Source organism: Marmota monax, unplaced genomic scaffold (genome assembly GCF_021218885.2).
Source record: "Marmota monax isolate L192 unplaced genomic scaffold, Marmota_monax_Labrador192_F-V1.1 WCK01_AAM20220418_F8-fsc00061, whole genome shotgun sequence".
NCBI classification, from domain to species: Eukaryota; Metazoa; Chordata; class Mammalia; order Rodentia; family Sciuridae; genus Marmota; species Marmota monax.
The window spans coordinates 15,765,301-15,785,509 of record NW_026695230.1 but is presented as its reverse complement, the minus strand read 5'-3'; the positions used below and the strand labels follow the sequence as shown (position 1 = coordinate 15,785,509).

Here is a 20,209-nt window from a genome sequence, read left to right as displayed (position 1 = left end):
TAAGAATATATCTTCCCACTACTTCTCTTTGAAGTACCAAAGAAGTACCTACTTACTTTACTTTTCTTAGCAAAAGGACTCAAAGCTGCACAAGCAAGGGAATTGCCATCACTATTAGCCAAAATCCATTATTTCACAAGCATTCAAGTTCCCTGTCACTTCACAGTTAATTTATGCCTAACCACATCTTAATCTTTTGGTTTACTGCATTTCCTCTATCCAGGAAATATTTTCACCTTTGGGTTTCTGTGGTCACCAGTCATTTTGCTTTCCTTCTTTCAGCCTCCATTATCTATTCAAAACAACGCAACTCAAATAATGTTCATCATTTAGCTGACAATCTCTGTACTACACTGAAGTAGAGCACATCAGTCAATGCCATTTGACATACTTCTGATCTCCAATACATTTAATCTTTTCTTTATGTCTTAAAAATGAGATCAAAATGAAAATCACAATGAGGGCAAATGATAAGTAGAAAAATTGTTACTAAGATGTTTCATAATAGTAATGGACAGGAAAAACATGGTGAAAATGTGCTATTTCGACATAGAGTATCAACTATAATATATTGTAATCTATAGTCCAGAGCAAACAGATTACCACCAGAAATATTAAACTTTTTAGTTTTACAAAGGAAATATTTTATTAATACTTTTAAAATTAATCACTATCTAAATAAATATACTTACTTACATTTTTGAACAGTTGCTCAGCAAGTTCTCTGACATGCTTTATAATCTTCAATGGGTTATTTTCTTCTAGTTTAATTCTTTCTACTTCAAAAGCTACCAACTTGGAAAAAGAATCAAATGGTAGAACATCAACTCCAAAATATGCTGAATTAAAAATTTATGTGCTAATTTTATACAATTTGCAAAACAAAAAACATCCAAAACATATATTATTTTTAAAACAAAATATTGCAGATTTTTACTTGGTTTCACCACTATGCTGGATTATAAAGGTCTACTGAATTCATCGATTGCCTGGTGGACCCTCCTCAATGATTTAGGGCCCTATTTCTTCTTGAGAAAAGTAATTTCTGAAACTGAGAGATCCTATCATTCCAAAGGCTGTTTGCAAGAGAATTCTCTTACTCAGAGAAATTCAGGAAGTCATAAAGTCTCCAAATATTTCCAACTCACAATAAAAGAACCAATGGTTGTGTCAAGGTATTCAGACTTTAGTCCTTCCTCTGCTGACACTTTGATCTAAGACAAATCATTTAAAATTTCTAGGCTTCAATTTCCTCATCTCTAAATTAAAATAGAAGAACATGATGATAGTCCATTTCCCTATTAACAAAATTTACTGGGAGAACTGTCTAAGTATGTAACACATACTTAGAGTGGAGAAAAGAATGCTGATGGAAAAAAACAGATGGAAGATAAAAAAGAAAAGGAACAATATAGATTCTTTCTTCTAGAAACTAATAGACTCACAGGTGCATACACACATATAAAACTATAGCTTTACCTATACTAGGCCAGAATTCAGAAAGACTGTTAATCAAAGGCAAACTTTTTCATAAATCTTGGATGCCTATTTGATAGGAGTATAGGGGTAAGACACAGAAACAAAAAGCTGACTAACACAAATGCAGTTTAGTAGTTCCTACAGTCAATGAGTTTTGGAAATTGTGAAGGAGGTGTTGAGATAAGGGCTGAAAATGAAGAACAGGAGGTCATGGCTGAGTAAAAAGTAGAGGCCAGAGGAGGACCTACAAAAATAGAGGCAGTGGTAAGCAAGTTTTCTGCGAGTAATAAATCTGCCTTTTTAGTTGTGATAAATCAAGTGGAATAAGTAAGGAAAATTTGGACAGAAGAGAAAAAGAGTACATACACCAAGGTTACCATTAATAAAGCTTCAGAGACTAACAAAATTTAAGAACGAGAAAGGACCTTGGAGGACATTTAATTTAACTTCATTAGACATTATGTGTCAGTTGTTTAGTTCAGAATCTAAAGGCTGATATAAATGTTTGTATAAGCAATGGTCAGTCATAATACATGTTAGCAGTAAAGAAGCAATACCCAATAATTGATTATAAAGAATTGGGGCTAGAGTTGTAGCTCAGTGGTAGAGCACTTGCCTAGCACATGTGTGGCACTGGGTTCAATCTTCAGCATCTCATAAAAATAAATAAATAAATGAATGAATAAATGAACGTATTATGTCTTTTTTAACTAAAAAGAAAAGAAGGAAGAAAGAAAGAATTACCCACACCAGGAAAATCTCTCCTAAATCTTTGCATGTTTTTATTAACGAAAGCATTTGGTACAGGTCTTCATATTCAGAACTGAAACATTCATTTCTTTGATTCTTACCTATCTTTACAAAGACTAAAGGACTCTTCTCCTACGAATGAAGAATCTTTAAATCTTTGATTCCTATATTCTCTACATAAAACTACCAGGAGCAAAATATAACCACTACTATATTCTCTATGGTTTTGAGTTCAGGTTGTTTTCTTTTACAGACTTCAAGGAACTTTTAGATGTATTGGTTCCAATATAGTGCTCTTTCCAGAAACTGAAGTGCGAATAATACTCATTGTTTATAAAACAGCATCTTTATTGTGAGTCACACTGGCTTGATTTCTCCTTTTATATGGCTAATTCCTTGAAAATAGAAACGAAATCTGTTTTTCACATATTTAATATCTCCAGAGGGAGCTAGACAAATGTTGATTGTTGGTTAATAAGAATGCCATAATGATAAACTATGGCTCCATGGTACTGATTAAATGTAAATACAGTTTGCATCTATGCATCCATTAGACCTTTCTCTCTAGCAGACTGATAGAGGAATCACTGTATTATTCCCTACAAGTAAGAGTTCTACTAATACCATCCCTGTCAAATTTTCAAAAAGATTTTAATCAACTATTGAAAATTCAGTTGTTCAAAATTTTTATGTACTTCTGAGACATCCTATACTTACATTTTTCTAACCATAAATGAAGATTATAAGTATAATAATAAATAATATTTGGATTATATTATGTTTAATTGATAACATGTTGAACAAAGGTTAAAAATGCTTCTCTAGTTTTAACTACTATACTAATTCCTTCTATAAATAATGTATTCATTTTATAAGAATTATACCTCATCAAAGAGATCACAGGATCTATAGGGTGGGCCTCTTTCTGAAACAAAACCTGCAAATGCCATTCCATTGAGTACTTTAGTGAGGAAATCATTCTCAACCAAACCACGCTGCCCCAAGAAAGCTGTCTGTAAAGAAAGAAAATGAGAAATGATAATTTATTACTTGGTAATGAAAAAATGGTCAAAATAAAATTACAATGTAATGATCAAAGTCTGTATAAATGCCTCCATGAATAACTATGCATTGCTATAAAATATATTTCTTTCAAAAAGGGTTTTTGTCTAATGCCTGAAATAAAAAAATAAATCTGTCTATATAACAGGAGGAAAAATCAGAAACTAACAATCAACTTAAAAAAAATTTAAAGTTAACATGCTCTAAAGCAAAATATTGTCAGTAACTTACTATTATTAAAAATTGTCAGGGCTAGTGGCTGAGGCTGTGGCTTAGCGATAATGTACTTGCCTAGCATGTGCGAGGCACTGTGTTCAATTCTCAGCACCACATATAAATAAATAAAATAAAGATCTATCAACAACTGAAAAAAAAAATTGGCTGGGGCTATAGCTCAGTGGCAGAGTGTTTGTGTAGCATGTGTGAGGCACTGGGTTCAATCCTTAGCACCACATAAAAATAAATACAATAAAGGCATGCTGTGCATATACAACTACAAAACAACAACAACAACAAAATTGTCATCTAAGCACTCAAAGCAGAGGTTTTTTAGTCACATTTGATAAATTAAAGTAAAAAAATATGGCTGGAAAAAAATGAACTAGATTTAAAAATTTAAATCAGAGTCTGCTTTTTGAAGGATGTAATTTGGTACTGTATCTTACTTTGTGAAAATGTATTACAGGCTCCGCATGAATTCTTATAAGTTGTAGGCATGATCTATATCCTTGGAAAAGTTGTGCAAATAGTCTAAGGAAAACTGCTCGTACTTCTTTATCCTGAAAATATAAGAAATACATTAGGTAATTTAATTTCTTTAAAAAAAAACTCGTCAAAAAGATGAAAAAGAACTCTGGAAAGACTAAATCTGTCTGTGTTTCCCATCTTTGGGTAGTTTAGGCTGTTAAATAGTTCTTCATACTAAATCAAACCAAACTTGCCTTAGTATGTCCAATTTTCCTCTAGAGAAAAAAAAATAATGCATTATTCTCTTGTACCATGTTAAAGGAGGGCATATCTCCCAAGTCCTTTGACTTCTATGCCCACCAAAAGAATGCATATAAAAGGGGGAAAAAGCCTCAAGAGACTAAATTTTAAAATCTTATAAAATCCTTCCAAAATTTATCTAACTTATAAAAATCTATTGTTATTTTAATAAAGTGTGATTTAAAAATCTGCTTTGATGATCTACATTTTAATAGAACCATGGTTTTAAAACCGTAAGAAAAGTTATAGATTTATTTAATTGATAAGGAAATGGAGGTCATGAATGTAGTTGTCAAAGTTGTCTAGTTCTATGAGGCTCCTATTAGGCCATGAATTTTATCTCTAAGAAACTAACTGGAAAAAAATAAAAAGGGGCCTCTGTTATCACGCTCCACTTTATGACTTTGAATTAGAACTCTCTTATTCACTCACTCTTCAATTTATTCTCTCTGATGATAACATTCACTGTTTTCACTTTTGTAAGCTTCCTCCTGTTAAAAATACTTGCCCTGACCCTTTCAATCTGGCAGTTTTCCAAGCTAGAAACCAGGTTCCAATTTTTGTCCTATACTTAACTGGTCTCCTCCAGCAACATTCATAGCCCCTTTCCTACAGGGCCATTAGCACCTTCTAGAGCAGAACACAAGGACAGTTGGTAGTGTTTTTTCTATTTTCTGATTTAGGTATTTTGGGGGTACTTTTTACATCTAACTCTAACTTCACTCAGTTTCTTTAACAATTCTACAAACAGAAATATAGGTCTCTTGAAAAAATACCAAATTTAAATATTCAACTTCTTACCAGCATTTTTGAGTGAGATAAAGCTGTTCGTGGAGGAGGAAAAGCATGATCTGCTACTTCCAAATCTGGGTGTAAAATCTAAAACAAAAAAGCTTTGTTATAAAAAATATCTTAAAATCAATAAGATCCTTAATCGCCTTATGGCATTAAAATGAAATGTTATTACAGAAAATATGTTATATTCCCTCCATGAAATACAAAACTATAATTCAGTTAGCTGAGGTAGCTCATTTTTTTAGTTATAGATGGACACAATACCTTTATTTATTTATCTTTATGTGGTGCTGAGGATAGAACCTAGTGCCTCACACATGCGAGACAAGCACTCTACCACTGAGCCACAATCCCAGCCCTCTCATGTACTTTTGTGGAAAGATCTCCAAGAGAAAACAGCGGCAAACCCATTCTAAAAAAAATGCTCATAATATGATCTTATAAAATGAACCCTAGATGTACACAGACATGTACATGCTGATATACAAAAAAAAAAAAAAAAAAAATGAGAATGGAAAGTTCTCAAAGAATATACACCAAACTATAAAATATTAGTAACTACTGGGAAGAGAATAATCTGGGGCAGAGCTTTTTATCAATGTAGACGGATTTTAGAAAACAGGTATTTGTTTTTATGTTTCATAGTAAAATTAAAAACTAAATTAACTAAAGTACTGAGGAGAAAGAGAATAAGCTTTTAAACTTTGTAGTCCAGAATGGGAAAGTATAATACAATGTGAAGAATCTTATTAAGTATATAAATATTATAACATATGAAATATAAAGTATAACTAATTCAACCTGGGGAAAGTTAAAAAGAATAAGAGGATTAAAGTATGAGTTAGGCTTTGAAGTAAAGCATGTTGGAGAGGAGGAGGCAAAGAAGGGTCCATGAAGGACTTGCACAGAGAAAAAAAAATTAAACTTTATCAGTGTATAACAATGTTTTGTCTTTGCAGAATCATTTTCAAATACTAAGGTTTTCTTTCATGGAATAGTTAGATCAAGACTTGAAACTACCCTTAAAATCAACTACTGACAATAATTATAAACAAATCACTCAGTCACTACTACATTATGATAATGTTTTGTTATCTATTAAAATCATCCATGGTTATTATACTGTTGAAGTACTGCATTGACATTTGATTACAATTATTTACTAACCAAATGAAGCTCATATACTTACATGTTGAAGCTTCCATATGGTCCATCAAATATGATATCTTTTTGGTCCTAATTTGACAGTATACTATGTTCTTATCTCTTATTCATAGTATATAGTGCTATACACTGTGGTACATAATTCATCATTGTGCTTGATGACTATAACAGCAGGTATACTCAGTTTTACCAAAAATGATTTTAAGCATTAATCAAATATGGTGGCACGGGTGTTGTAGGGTAAAGTATACCAGTAAGCAGCAAAATTTCTATGAAGTCACTGTCTCAAAACTAAAATTCTTATTATTGTTAATTTTGATATTTAATCCCTGAAAAAATCATTAGCATCACTGTCAAATGTTCACAAAATGATTTAATCATTAAAAAATTTCTAGAAATAATAAACTTTCCTGAATCACTCAAATACTACTTTTTCAGGTGTTATTATATTAATATGCCATCTGTGCATTTATATGGTTAATATTTTCATTTAAATCAACTCACCTTTAAAAACCTAGATTTTCTTAGATGACATTATCTGTGAAATCACAGGTTTTGTATGATATTTTAAATATACATTATAATAAACTATAATTATTATAATTTAAAAAGGTTGACTATATCCCATCCAAAATCATCTCCTGGTTTCACTTTGGGAAATAGACATATACTTATCTCTGTGTAAGACATTCATCCTATAGATAAAGACCATGAAATAGGTCTAGAAATGAGATGCAATTTATTCAATAATATCAAATTGCAAATTTTCTGAAAATAAAATCCCTCCTGGTAAACACCTGACTTCTAAGTTTCTATTTAAGGAAAACAGCAGATTGGAATATTATTAAGAATATGAAGGCCTTAGTTCTACTAACATCTTGAAAAGGAATGCAGAATTTCTTTCTTTCTTTTTTTTTGTATTGGGGATTGAACTCATGGGCACTTAACCACTGAGCCACAACCTCAGACTTTGTTTATATTTTATTTAGGGACTGGGTCTTGCTGAGTTGCTTTGGGCTTCACTAAGCTGCTCAGCTTGGCTTTGAATTTATGATCCTCATGCCTCAGCCTCCAGAGCTGCTGGGATAACAGGCATGAGCCACTGGCCAGAATGCAGAATTTCTAACTTTTGATTTACTGATCATGGATAAATAATCACCGAAAGGACTGTCAATAGAATAAAATAGTGTGTTTTAAAAAATCAATGTAAGTAAAATAATGTAACTATAAGAAAATTAAGTTTGTTTCAGTGTGAAAAGCCCTGGCCATAAGATTCATTTAGAACTTGACTGCATAGTATATTGAATATTTAATGTTTCAAAAGTCTTATCTTTCTCTACTAACCTAAAAACATTGTCAAGGCAATATTACCCTGTTTTGCAGGTAGCACATCTACCATAGAGGAATGAGATGCCAGAACAGGCATTAGGAAACAGAAATTAACTTATAATGGGGGATGTTAGGGGAATCAGGGGTTTTGAGGCAGTCTTATCGTTGTGTTCACATGGGCATTTCCAATATCTTAACACAGTATATGGTATATAATAGCTACTGAATAAATATGCTGGGTGAAGAAATGAACATAGAATATTCAATTAGTATTCAAAGTATAGTCCTTAGATAATTACCTGGCAAATGAAGAATTCTATTCCAAAAACTGGAAGGGAATACATTCATGCTTCAAAAACATAACTCTCCTTAAATTACACTGACAATGAATTTTAATTCCAATTGTTTCAGATTTAGATGAGGAAAAATTTACTATTAAAAAATATCATACCAAAGAAAGAGCTGCTTGAGTCTGATGTAGAAGTGGCTCTGGGAGGGAAGAGAGATGAATACATTCAGGAATTTTGATAATGCCACCATCCAAATCCGCTATGATTACATCTAACTGAAAGAGATGAAAAAATATTAACCCATAATTAATAAAGTATATTTGTTGTTAAGCAAATTAACATGGCCTTGATGAATTCAAAATGAGAAGAATTGACTATGGAAGGGACGCCTGGCTGTCTACAGTAGAGTTCTGGATCCATGGCTTCTCAGCTACCCTCTGTTTCTCAGCTTCCTTTGAAATTAGGTGTTGTTTGTAGCTAAATGTCTGCCTATGGTACATGAGAAATGACACGTGTACCCCCAGCCCTCAAAACGAGGTATTTAAGGCTCTCTTATGCCCTGTCCTCTTTCCATAGGCTGAAACTATGAACTGGCAGCAACCTAGCCTCAAGTATTCAGATTATGACAATGCCTGAGAGGATTCTGGTAGAGAAACAAGGAAGAAAGCTTGGATTTTAAATGACTTAAAAGAGCAAACTGGCCTGGCATAATGGAACATGTCTATGGACTGCTGCAAATGTTAAATAAAATTTTATTTTGTCCAAGCCATTGCATTTTGATGCTTTATTGTAGTAGTTTAGATATATCCTAAATAAATTAATATTTATTATAAGAGTTAACCAACATAAAAAGGTACATAAAAAGTATATTAAGGGCTGGGGATGTGGCTCAAGCAGTAACACGCTTGCCTGGCATGCACGGGGTTCGATCCTCAGCACCACATAAAAATAAAGATGTCGTGTCCACCGAAAACTGAAAAATAAATACTAAAAAATTCTCTCTCTCTCTTTTTTAAAAAAAGTATATTAAAAGGGTAACATTTAGGTGCTTATGCAAAAACCTAATTTTTAACCATTTTATAAGTGAAAAACACTTAAACATAAAGATATGGGAAGGAAACTAACCAAAATTAGTGAAGTTGTTTCACTGATAATGTGATTGTAATTCATTCTAATTTGTTCATTAAAAATTTAAGATCTTACATTTAGTAACATTTGCTTTGTCCTATTTCCAGTGACTACTTATATTTAGTAGTAATAAAATTATCTATAAACTATATGGATATTTTTCTATTTAGTAGTGATTAGGTTTTACTGATTTATTTATCTTTTTATATGGTGATACTAAAGTTAAATAGGAACTAGATATCAACATACAAGGTTAGGAAGAATAATTCCTATATGAATGAGGGTCTTGTTTATAATGCTGAATAATCTTCTATTTATTTAAATCATATCTCTAATTTGATTATAATTACAATTTAATTACTGTGTAAATTTCAACAGAGCTCATTTACTTGCTAGCATTTGAAAATAAAACAGAAGTAGAATAACAAAGTCTTAAAGATCTGTGAATCACAAATGTAATCTAAACTTGTCAGTAAATCTTTTCTTCTTTCTTTAAAAACTGTCATATAAACCTTCCTTACATTCCACTTAGAATTTGAAAGTATACTCTTCATCTCACATAAGGAAACCCATTCCATTACTGCACAACTTTATCAGAAATGCTTAAACTGAAGTGGCTTAACAAATGCTTATATAGAAATGGCTTATATTTAAGTGACCTATGAAAGTTACCTAAATGTTTATTTTTAGCTATAGAATGGTATCAGATTATCTTAAACATTTCCTTATTTTAGCATACAATATAGTTTTCTAAACTCTTGACAATCCTGGATATCCTCTTCTGAAGTGCTTTATCTTGTTAGTCCCTCTTAAAGTTCAATATCCAGAACTAAATACATTGTTCTAGAACTGCTTTTTCCCTCTTTGGTATTTCTATTCATATGGAATTAAGAATACAAAAATTTGATGGGGGATCATACCAAACTTGGTTCCACTTAAACTAAACTCTTCTGTGAATACTTTTACTTTGTTAGTTATCAGCCATTCAGTGTTATATGTCTCACTTTAAATATGAATAAATTAAGCTCTAATAAGTATAAATAAAATATTAATTAATAAATAAATTATCTTCTTTTCTCATATATAAAAACACAAATAATATATTCAGAGTGGTATTTAAATATATTTACGAATTCCTTTGTAAACTCTCCTATATATGCAATAAGGCAAAATTAATATATTTTGACTCTTCAATGATGTTCTTCTCACTGTTGATAATGCAACAGATCTGCAAATAGTAATTAGCTAAAATGTTACAGGACTAAAAGAAATATAAAAGGCTTCTGAAATCAATAACTAGAAATTTTAACAATGAATAGATGAATACTTACAAGTTCATGGATATCAGTTTTAAAAATAGAATGTACTCCAATAATGAAAGGTGTTGGGGAACTCAGAACTTCCAGTAGTTGAGCTGGGAGAATGGGAATATAAGGATAACTGGAAATAATAAAAACATGTGTCATACATTTGTTTTTCCACAACATAAACACATTTTCTTTCAATTTTTATGTTGCATGAATTTTAGATGAACTATATTTAGAAATTATCAATGGTGTCATGCTTCTTAAAATTGTAAAAGAAACAATTTAAAAAAAATCTTTAAGATATTATTAAACATAACAGGACACAAAGTAAATGGAACCAAGGCAAATTTCCTTATCCCTTCTTCCTCTTAATTAAGTAGTCTCTTTAGGTCTGTTAGTATTTTTTGAAAAGATTTTTACTTAAATAGAAACTTGACAATCCAGAGTAACACTGATGGAACCTCTTCTCTCAAGACTAAGTAATGATTTGTCTATGTAATCTACTCATTCAAATTTCACTTTCAATACTTAATGTTTGCATTCAGTAAGAATGGCATGCTCTCTCTCTTTTACATACACACACACACACACACACACACACGTACACACCAAGAACATTCTATTTTATCTATAAGGTAAATAAAAGTACATAGAAAAAAAATTTTAAAGAAATTCTGGAGATAGTCTTAAAATTTTATCCAATTTTGTATAAACTTAAGTTTCCTAGATGTTATGATTATTGAAGTGATGAAATCAGTATATTAGGGTTCTACATAGAGCACTACTTGGCATCACTGCCTATATATTTTTTTTCTTTTTATTATAGGAAATTCAAACATACTCCTGAAAAATACAGAGACAGGAAAAAATTTATAATGAAGCCCCATGTATCCAATCAAGTTTTGGCCATTACCAATGCACAATCATATATATTTCTACATACTTTTGTTCTCTTCCTTACTATATTATTTTGAAGAAAACCCCAGATATTTACATCTAAATACTTGAGTAGGTATCTAAATAAGGACTTTTTTGGGGGTATTGGGGACTAAGCCCAGGACTGCTTTATCACTGAGCTCAATCCCCAGCCTTTTAGTTTTTGAGACAGGGTCTTGCTAATAAGTTGCCCAGAGTAGCCTTAATGGGTGATCTTCCTGCTTCAGTCTCCCAAGTAGCTTGTGGTTAAATTTCTGCCAAATGTACCCAGCAAGACAAGGAGTCTTTATTAATAGAACAACAGTACCATTATAACTTCTAAAAATTAACAATAATCCTTCAATATCAAACAACCCTGACTAAAGACTTTTATCACAAACTGCATTCAAAGAGAATTAAATGTTAGTAACAATACCATTCAAATTAAAAATTAGGTTTTTTTCCCCACTAAGTTAACCAATACTCAGTAAGGGACAACATGGAAAAGCCCAATTTCTAGGCTACATTTTATTAGAATCATGACTCTTGATATGGTAGAACTATAAAATATGACTGAGTAATTAAAAATCATTGTATCATGACATTTTGACTTGTCAATAACTAATGCATAATTTGGGAATAAATAAAATTATTAAGCAAAAACCTCACCTATATTTAAGAGGAAACATTAATGATTCCAGGGCTCTACAGGCATCACTAAGTCTCTGGAAACTTGCAGAATGGAAGAGAACCTTATTTTCTGTAAGGACTGCACAAAAGAGGCTGAGGACATTTTGAATTCCTGAAAATACAAGAGCAAAGGCTTACCAAATGCATTTAATTATATTTGTGTTGCCAACAATCTTAGACTTGAAATAACATAGAAAAAGTCAATATTTGTGGGCTATCTGAAGGAAAATATTTGGTTAAACTATAAATTCTACATAAACTATGAGTGTTTGTTTTCTCAGACTTTTAGTTTTGTCTTTATTCTTCAAATCAGTGTAACAACACTCACTGAACATATTAATTGTTTGGAAATACACAATTATTTTCTTTCCAAATTCATCTCCAAGGTTGTACTAAAGTTCATGTGTTAGATGTTGACATTATTCTAATGTTTTCCCCTCTCAAGTCTACTTGTCTAATATTAATATAGTCTTGTGCTTCATAATGATTTTTTGGTCATTTATGGACTGAATATTCAACAATAGTCCCCTAAGATTATAACAGATGTTATAAATTCCTATTACCTAGTGACACTGTAACTGTCCTAACACTGTAACACAATACATCACTCACATATTTGTGATCATGCTGGCAAAAACAAATCTTCCATGCTGCTAGTCATATTAAAAGTATAGCATTCAATTAGGTACAGTATATAAAACTTGATAATAAAAATAAATGACTATAAGAGGCTCACGTATTTATTATAACATACTTTTTATTAGTGTATAATTTACTAATTAAAAAATAGTAAGCCATGTTACGCTTGCAGCAGCCTCATACATCCTGTATTTACTGTGTCTTTTGCTTTTATCATTTTCTCTTGTGCTTGATTTAATCTCTATTGTTTATTTATTATGGCCCTAGGTATAATAAACTATTGTTTCTTTCCTCCTCCCTCTCCCTCTCTCCCTAGTTTTGTGCAGGTATATATACTTAATGATATTCAAACAATGATGAAACTGCCTAACAAAGCACTCCTCAGACTGTATTCCTGTCATTAAGTGACACCACAATTATATAATTGCATCAGCTTTATTGCTTTTGCAATTTGCCTGGTATATCTTTTTCCACCTTTTATTTCAATTTTTCTTCTAATTCTTGTAAATGGCTTTTTTTTTTTCCCCCAGTGCTAGGGAATAAACCCAGGGCTTCACATTTGCTAGGCAAGCACTCTACCACTAAGCTACACCCCTAGCCTCTGATATATTTTTAAATCTAGTCTAATAAACTTTGTCTCTTAATTAGGTGATCTAATTGAATTACTAATTACAAGTATTGACATACACACTATATAAAGATAGCTATACACACAGTAGCTTATTTCATGCTATTTATTTGTTATGCCTCTTTTTATTTCTATTGCCTTTTTTGTACTCCCTCTACTAGTGTGGAATTTTATAAGCACTCTTAATTAAATTTTACTCTTGTAATTTCTAAAAGTGGCGACTCTAGAAAATACACCATGCATAATTACCAAGATGAAGTTAAATTAAGTACACCATTTCTTACTTTTTCTTTTTATTACTGACCCAAATCGTGTTTTGTATATCACTTTAACCTTAATAACACAGTTCCATTAAATCAAGGAGTCTCTTTCCTTTTTTCAAGGTGCACTATTTCCTGTATTTCTCTTTGCCATAGCTTACTCCTTCATGTAACATGTGCAAATTTCTTCTTGGTCCACCATTAACTGCTATTCCCTTTAATCAATTCCAACTTATTCCATGGAATATGTGAAAACCTTTAGTTCAAATTTTTAAAAAAAATTGTTCTAATTAGTCATACATGACAGTAGAATGCATTTTGACACATTATACACAAATGGAGTACAACTTTTCATTCCTCTGGCTGTACATGGTGCAAGGTCACACTGGTCGTGTAATCATACATTTATATAGGATAATAATGTTTGTCTCATTTGACTGTTCTTCCCACCCCAACAACCCCTCCCCTCCTCTCCCCCTCTGTCCAATCCAAAGTTCCTTCAATCTTCCCTACCCACTCCCACATTATGGAGTAGCATCCGCTTATCAGAGAAAACATCCGGCCTTTGGTTTTGGAGGTTTGGCTTATTTTGTTTAGCGTGATATTCTCCAGATCCATCCATTTACCTGAAATGCCATAATTTCATTCTTCTTTAAGGCTGAGTAATATTCCACTGTGTTTATATATCACATTTTCTTTATCCATTCACCTGTTGAAGGGCATCTAGGCTGGTTCCATAGTTTAGCTATTGTGAATTGAGCTGCTATAAATATGGATGTGGCTGCATCACTGTAGATGCTGATTTTAAATTGGAATAGCTGGGAAACAAATAGTGGTCCCATTCCAAGTTTTCTGAGGACCCTCCATACTGCTTTCCAGAGTGGCTGCACCAATGTGAAATCCCACCAGCAATGTCTTAGTGAACCTTTTTCCTTCCCTCTTCGCCAACACTTAATATTGCTGGTATTCTTGATAACTGCCATCTGACTAGAGTGAGATGAAATCTTAATTTTAATATTCTCTAATCCAGACTAATGTAAAAGTTTCATAACTAGTTTTCCTAATCCAGTCTTTATTTCCTTCAACTTCATACAGTGTCTAGAATAATAGAAGTAAAATACTGATTATGAAACTTTTACTTCTCAAACCTTTGATATCTTCCTATTCTTTTGGGCAGTGGTTTTCAAATGTATTCTATTCCACACAAACAACTTAGCAAATGAAGCTTTGCTTTCAACTTGTTTTATATACTAATCTCACTGAACCTCAGAAAGCAAAATGAAAAGGAAAAAAACCCCTCAAATACCTATCTCATAAGGTTGCTATGCATAAGAAATGAGGTAATGCATAAGTTCTCAGCATAGTACCTTGATAAATTATCAATGCATATTAGCTGAAAATGTATGAAATAACACATAAGTATGCAACATGTAAGTTATGACATTATTATTGTAATTATTGTGGTTCTTGCCATTAGGGTTCTGATGCTAAAAATGTCTGAAAACACATACAAAATTAAGTCTGCACTCTATACCAAAATCATCTCATCCTTCCAGCCTCAGTATTATGTGATCAATATGAAACTTATCTAGCTCTCAGAACTCTTTTTCACCTTCTATTACTGCTTTCTTTGCTCATGTTCTGTTTGTCTGATGTTCTCTTTGTTAAAATTTGAGTTACTCAAAAACTACACTGGGCCTTACATACTGCTGAACCCTTCTGCCTAGCACATAACTACTACAAAGCTGGCACTCAAGTCTGTTTCACTAAACTGAAAAGCATCTGAATAGTGCAGTGAGTCACTATCAAAAGACTTTAAAGCTTTCACAAAAAGGCATCAAATTTTGCATATAAGTGGGATCATGCAGTATTGGACTTTCTGTTCCAGGCTTATTTTATTTAAAATAGTGTCTTCCACGTTCATCTATAACAATAAATGATAGTATTTCCTCCTTTTTGGGAGGAGGGAGCAGGGAAATGGGGAGATGGTGATCAAAGGATAGAAAGTTTTAGTTAGATGAGAAAAATAAGATTCTGAGATCTATTGTACAGCAGGGTGACTACAGTCAATAAAAATGCATATCTTAAAAAACCTGAGAGTAAATTTCAAAGGTTTCAGAACGAGGATAGAATTTTAAAGGCCTCAAGAGAACAATGTCTGGTCACATTTAAGGGCAAGGCAATTGAGAATTATTTCTAATTTCTCAGCACACTTTAAAATTCAGGAGGGTTTGGAATGATGTCATCCAAGATTGCTGTATCAACAAAGCTATTCTTCAGAATTGAAGCAAAAATAAGAACCTTCCAAGATAAGTACAAAGTAAAAGAATTCAGGACTACTAAGCCAGCACTACAGAAAATACTTAAATAAAACCACAAGACTTTTGGTGTTCCTATGTAGCAGTGAAAATGAGTAAGTGATCACAGCATACATTACCATGAATAATTTCCTCAAATGTAATTGTTAGTGAGGAAAGTAAGGTGCATAATGATTACATAGTATTATGTAATGTAAAAACCATGCAAAACTCTACTGTATATGGCTTAAATATATATAAACATGGAAAGTATAAAAATATGTCTGGGACTAACAAACATCAAACTCAGCATGGTCTTTATCTCTGAAAAGAACAGAAATACACAGTATATTTTATATGTATTAAGGTACATTAGGAATACAAAGATTTTAAAAAAATATGTCTTTGGAAATAATTTAAAACTTATAGAAAAGTATTAAGTCTGAGTAGTACACAGATCAAGCATCCATATAGAATGTATTGTGTTTAACCTATTATTAAAATTTTGTTCAATTTGCTTCAACATTTGTAACCACATGCTAGAGGACACTTCGTCTAAGGCATTTGAGTGTAAGTTGCATACATCATGACATTTGCTCCTAGACACTTCAGTGTATATTCCTAAGAATAAAGACATTCTCTTTTACAACCAGAGTAGAGTTATTGCCTTTAGAAAATTTAACAACCATAAACAATATTTTAAATTTAATCTCCCATTTATACTCCAACTTTGTCAACTGACCCAATTTTTTTTTATGATTAAAAACTGAACATTAGTCTGTATTTTATTGCCTAAGACACTAGGCACTAGCTTTTATGGATTTGGGATATTATACATAAAAATATATTTATAATATAATCCAATATGCATACATACATCCATACATGTACACGTGTGTATGTATGTGTGCACACTAATGTAAATATGTATATGAATATAAACATAATCAGTAACAAACTTTCCTGAAAAATGATTACTCTTATTATGATAAAACAAGATATCTTCTGTTGTAGATTACCACAATTCATTAAAATATCCTTTGTGAGACCCCACTAAGTTACTGGCCCATTAAAGTCTTAAATTCGAAAAACATGTGACCCAATTTTTTTTTTTGTGTGTGTGGTACTAGGGATTGGACTCAGAGGTGCTTTACCACTGAGCTATATCCCCAACCCTTTTAGATTGAGACAGGGCTTTGCTAAATTGCTAAGGTTGGCTTTAAACTTGCAATCTTCTGCCTCAGGATTCCAGGTCTCCAAGATTATAGGTATGCACTACCATGACCAAACCAATAAATATTCTTTAAGAGACTTTTTCTTCAAAATTCATTCTAGGATCAGATATTTCATTTAGTTTTTATGTTTCCTTAGTCTCATTCAAGAGAGGGAACTTCTACAACTTTTCTTTTTTTTAAAAAAAAGTTTTGAGTTAAAAGTCACGTAATATAAAATTAAGTTGCTAAAGGTGAACAACTCAGTGGCACGTAATACATTCACAATGTTGTAAAACTACCACCTTTATCCAGTTGTAAGACATTTTCATTGGCCAAGAAAGAAACCCTAGATCCAGTAACCAGAGGCTCTGCATTTCCACCACAAAATGTTCTTAGTCATCACTAATCTGTATTCTCTATAAATTTACGTTTTTGAAATTTCACAAAAATAGATTCATACAATATGTAACCTTTTACATCTGATGGTTTTTTCCACTTACATTTTCAAGGTTCATCTTTGCTGTGTAACATGTATCAACCCTTTATTTCCTTGTATGGCTGATGAGCTTACTTTTGTATGTTTATACCACATTTTGTTTATCCATTCATTCCTTGATGGACACCAGGACTATTTCTACTTTTTGTCTACAGTGAATAGTATGAACATGCATGTACATCCTCTTGTTTGAGTACCTGTTTTCAATTCTTTTGGATATATATCTGAGGTGAAATTGCAAGACTGTATGATAATTTTACGTTTAAACTTTTGAGAAACTATATTATACAGGTGCCAAACTATTTTATATTCCCACAGCAATATGTGAGGGTTCCAATTTTTCCACATCCTTGATAACACAGCTGTTTTCATATTTCCTTTTAAATCATACTTATCCTGGTAGGTATGAAGTGGTCTCTCATTGTCAGTCATTTGCTGTTGCTTGTTGTGATTGTTTTTGCAGTGCTGGAAATGAGTTTCAGGGCCCTGTGCATGCAGGGAAGAAGTTCCAGCACTGAGCTATATCCTAGCCTTCTCACTGTGGTTTTGATTTGCATTTCCCTAATGACTAATGATATTGAGCATCTTTTCATGTGATTGTTGATTATTTGTATATCTTCTTAGGAGAAATATCTATTCAAGTCCCTAGTTCAATTTTTAATTTTTTTTTGTATTTCTGTTGTTGAATTATATATTCTGCATGTATGTCTTCTACTTTTTGTCTTCAGTGAATAGTATGAACATGCATGTAGATCCTCTTGTTTGAGTACCTGTTTTCAATTCTTTTGGATATATATCTGAGGTGAAATTGCTCTAAAGGTTGCCTTTTTTTCTTGATAATATCATTTGATGCACATAAGTTTTTTTTATTTTTGATGATATATACATATATACATATATATGTGTATATATATATATTTGTTTATCATGCCATATCTATGAATAAATTGTCAATTCAAGGTCATGAGGTTTTACTTTTGTGTTTTTTTCTAAGAATTTATGGTAGTAAGTATTATATGTAGGTCAATGATTCATTTTGAGCTAATTTTTTGTATATGGTCTAAGGTAAGGGTAAAAACTCATTAAATCCAATTTTTCCATTATCATTTGTTGAAGTAACTATTTTCCCCCCATTTAATGGTTTTGGCACATTGTGAAAATCAATTTTGAAATCAGGAAGTGAGTCCTCAAACTATTATTTTTTAATATTGCTTTGGCTCTTAAGAGAACTTTGAACAGTTCATAGAAATCTGAGAATCATCTTTTCCCATTTCTACCAAAAAAAAAAAAAAAAAACCTTCTTTGGAATTTTGTTAGGAAGTGCATTGAATCTGCAGGTTGCTTTGGGCAGGACTGATATCTTAACAATATAGAATCTTCCAATCCATGTGCATGGCATGGGTCTTCTTTAATTTCTTTATGTAATGACTTATAGTTTCCAATGTACAAGTTTTTCACACCCTTGGTTAAGTTCATTCCCAGGTTATTTTATTCTTTGGAATTGTCTTAATTTCCTTTTCAGACTGTTCACTGATGGAATACCTTTTCTTTTCTTTAGAAGACTGAAGATCATCTTTAATTCATGAGCCATACAAAAGCACTGGGTATTCCATTTTTAATCCAGTCTAATACCTCTATCTTTTGACTGGAGTGTTCACATTTGTGACATGTGTAAGGCACTGGGTTCGATTCTCAGAACATATAAATAAATAAGTAAAATATAGATGTATTAACAATTTTAAAAATTTAAAAAAGAAGAAAATACGTGTCTTATCATTTTGCTACTCATTTAGTATACCTGAAATCTTTTTTGTTGTTTGGCTTTTTCTTTACTGCTACAGGTTCCTGCTGTTCTAACACTAATAGATGTTTCTGAGTTTATCCTTTGCTTTTGGACAATTTTCTGAAACATGAAATAGTTATAGACAATTCTGTCTAATTCTGTACTGGTTCATGGCAGGGGTGGGGGATTTGTTAAATTCTTCATACTGCCACAATCAGAAGTACTGTCCTTGATGATACCAATTTTGATCTCAAAAATCTTATCTAAAGGCTTTCTCCAATGTATACCTAATATTTTTCCTTACAACTAATGGTGTTTTCCATTTAAGCCGTTTATAGCATGACACTGTAAAACCATGTAAGTAATCCTGTTCCTTACCAAAAAGTCTGCTTAGAGTTAGCATTTATTGACCTTTTCTAGAAGTCTTTACTATGATGACTACAGAATGATTTTCCAAATCTAGCACTTCTCCCCTACTTACTTAACAGCACAAATTCATGGATTCTTATTTCTCTCCTATAAGTATTACTTCCCCCCACCAAGTATTTCTGCCCTTAATTATTTTTGATGATAACCATGGCCTACATTTAAACAGTAGAAGCTCTTTGAACATAGTTCCTATGCCCTTGAGATCTGAACTCTTTTTCCCTCTTTCTTCTGAATTGTTACTTACTTTCTAGTTTAACAAAATAATATTGGCTCATGTACCTCCCCTGCCTCAGTTCTAAATCAATCATTTCTCTAGAGAATGGTATTAAAGACCAAGATTCTAGATGTTATATATACTAGAGTATATATTAGGTCACTTCTATGTGAGTGTCTTTGTTTCTAGACTATTTCTACATATAGAGAGAACTAGGAAATATATGCCTGTATACACACACACACACATAAATACATAAACATAATAAATGTATAAAGGCACATATATTTCAGAAACACCATTACTTTCAAATCCAGTCCATCCTTATTTCCTCTATTTCAATTCATATTTGT

At 31.9% G+C, this 20,209-nt stretch overlaps 1 protein-coding gene across 2 annotated transcripts in view; it reads right to left on the bottom strand.

Annotated features, from left to right (window-relative positions):
- Nucleotides 1-20,209, bottom strand: part of Sbf2 (SET binding factor 2) — a 426,994-nt gene that overhangs the window by 185,908 nt on the left and 220,877 nt on the right. For both annotated transcript variants that reach the window (XM_046438075.1, XM_046438076.1), the window contains exons 7-13: nucleotides 11,876-12,008; nucleotides 10,316-10,424; nucleotides 8,018-8,131; nucleotides 5,080-5,157; nucleotides 3,957-4,070; nucleotides 3,114-3,242; nucleotides 697-795 (exon numbers count right to left, since the gene is read on the bottom strand). In XM_046438075.1, the coding sequence (XP_046294031.1) occupies nucleotides 697-795; nucleotides 3,114-3,242; nucleotides 3,957-4,070; nucleotides 5,080-5,157; nucleotides 8,018-8,131; nucleotides 10,316-10,424; nucleotides 11,876-12,008 (776 nt within the window). The remainder of the gene's footprint in view (nucleotides 1-696; nucleotides 796-3,113; nucleotides 3,243-3,956; nucleotides 4,071-5,079; nucleotides 5,158-8,017; nucleotides 8,132-10,315; nucleotides 10,425-11,875; nucleotides 12,009-20,209) is intronic.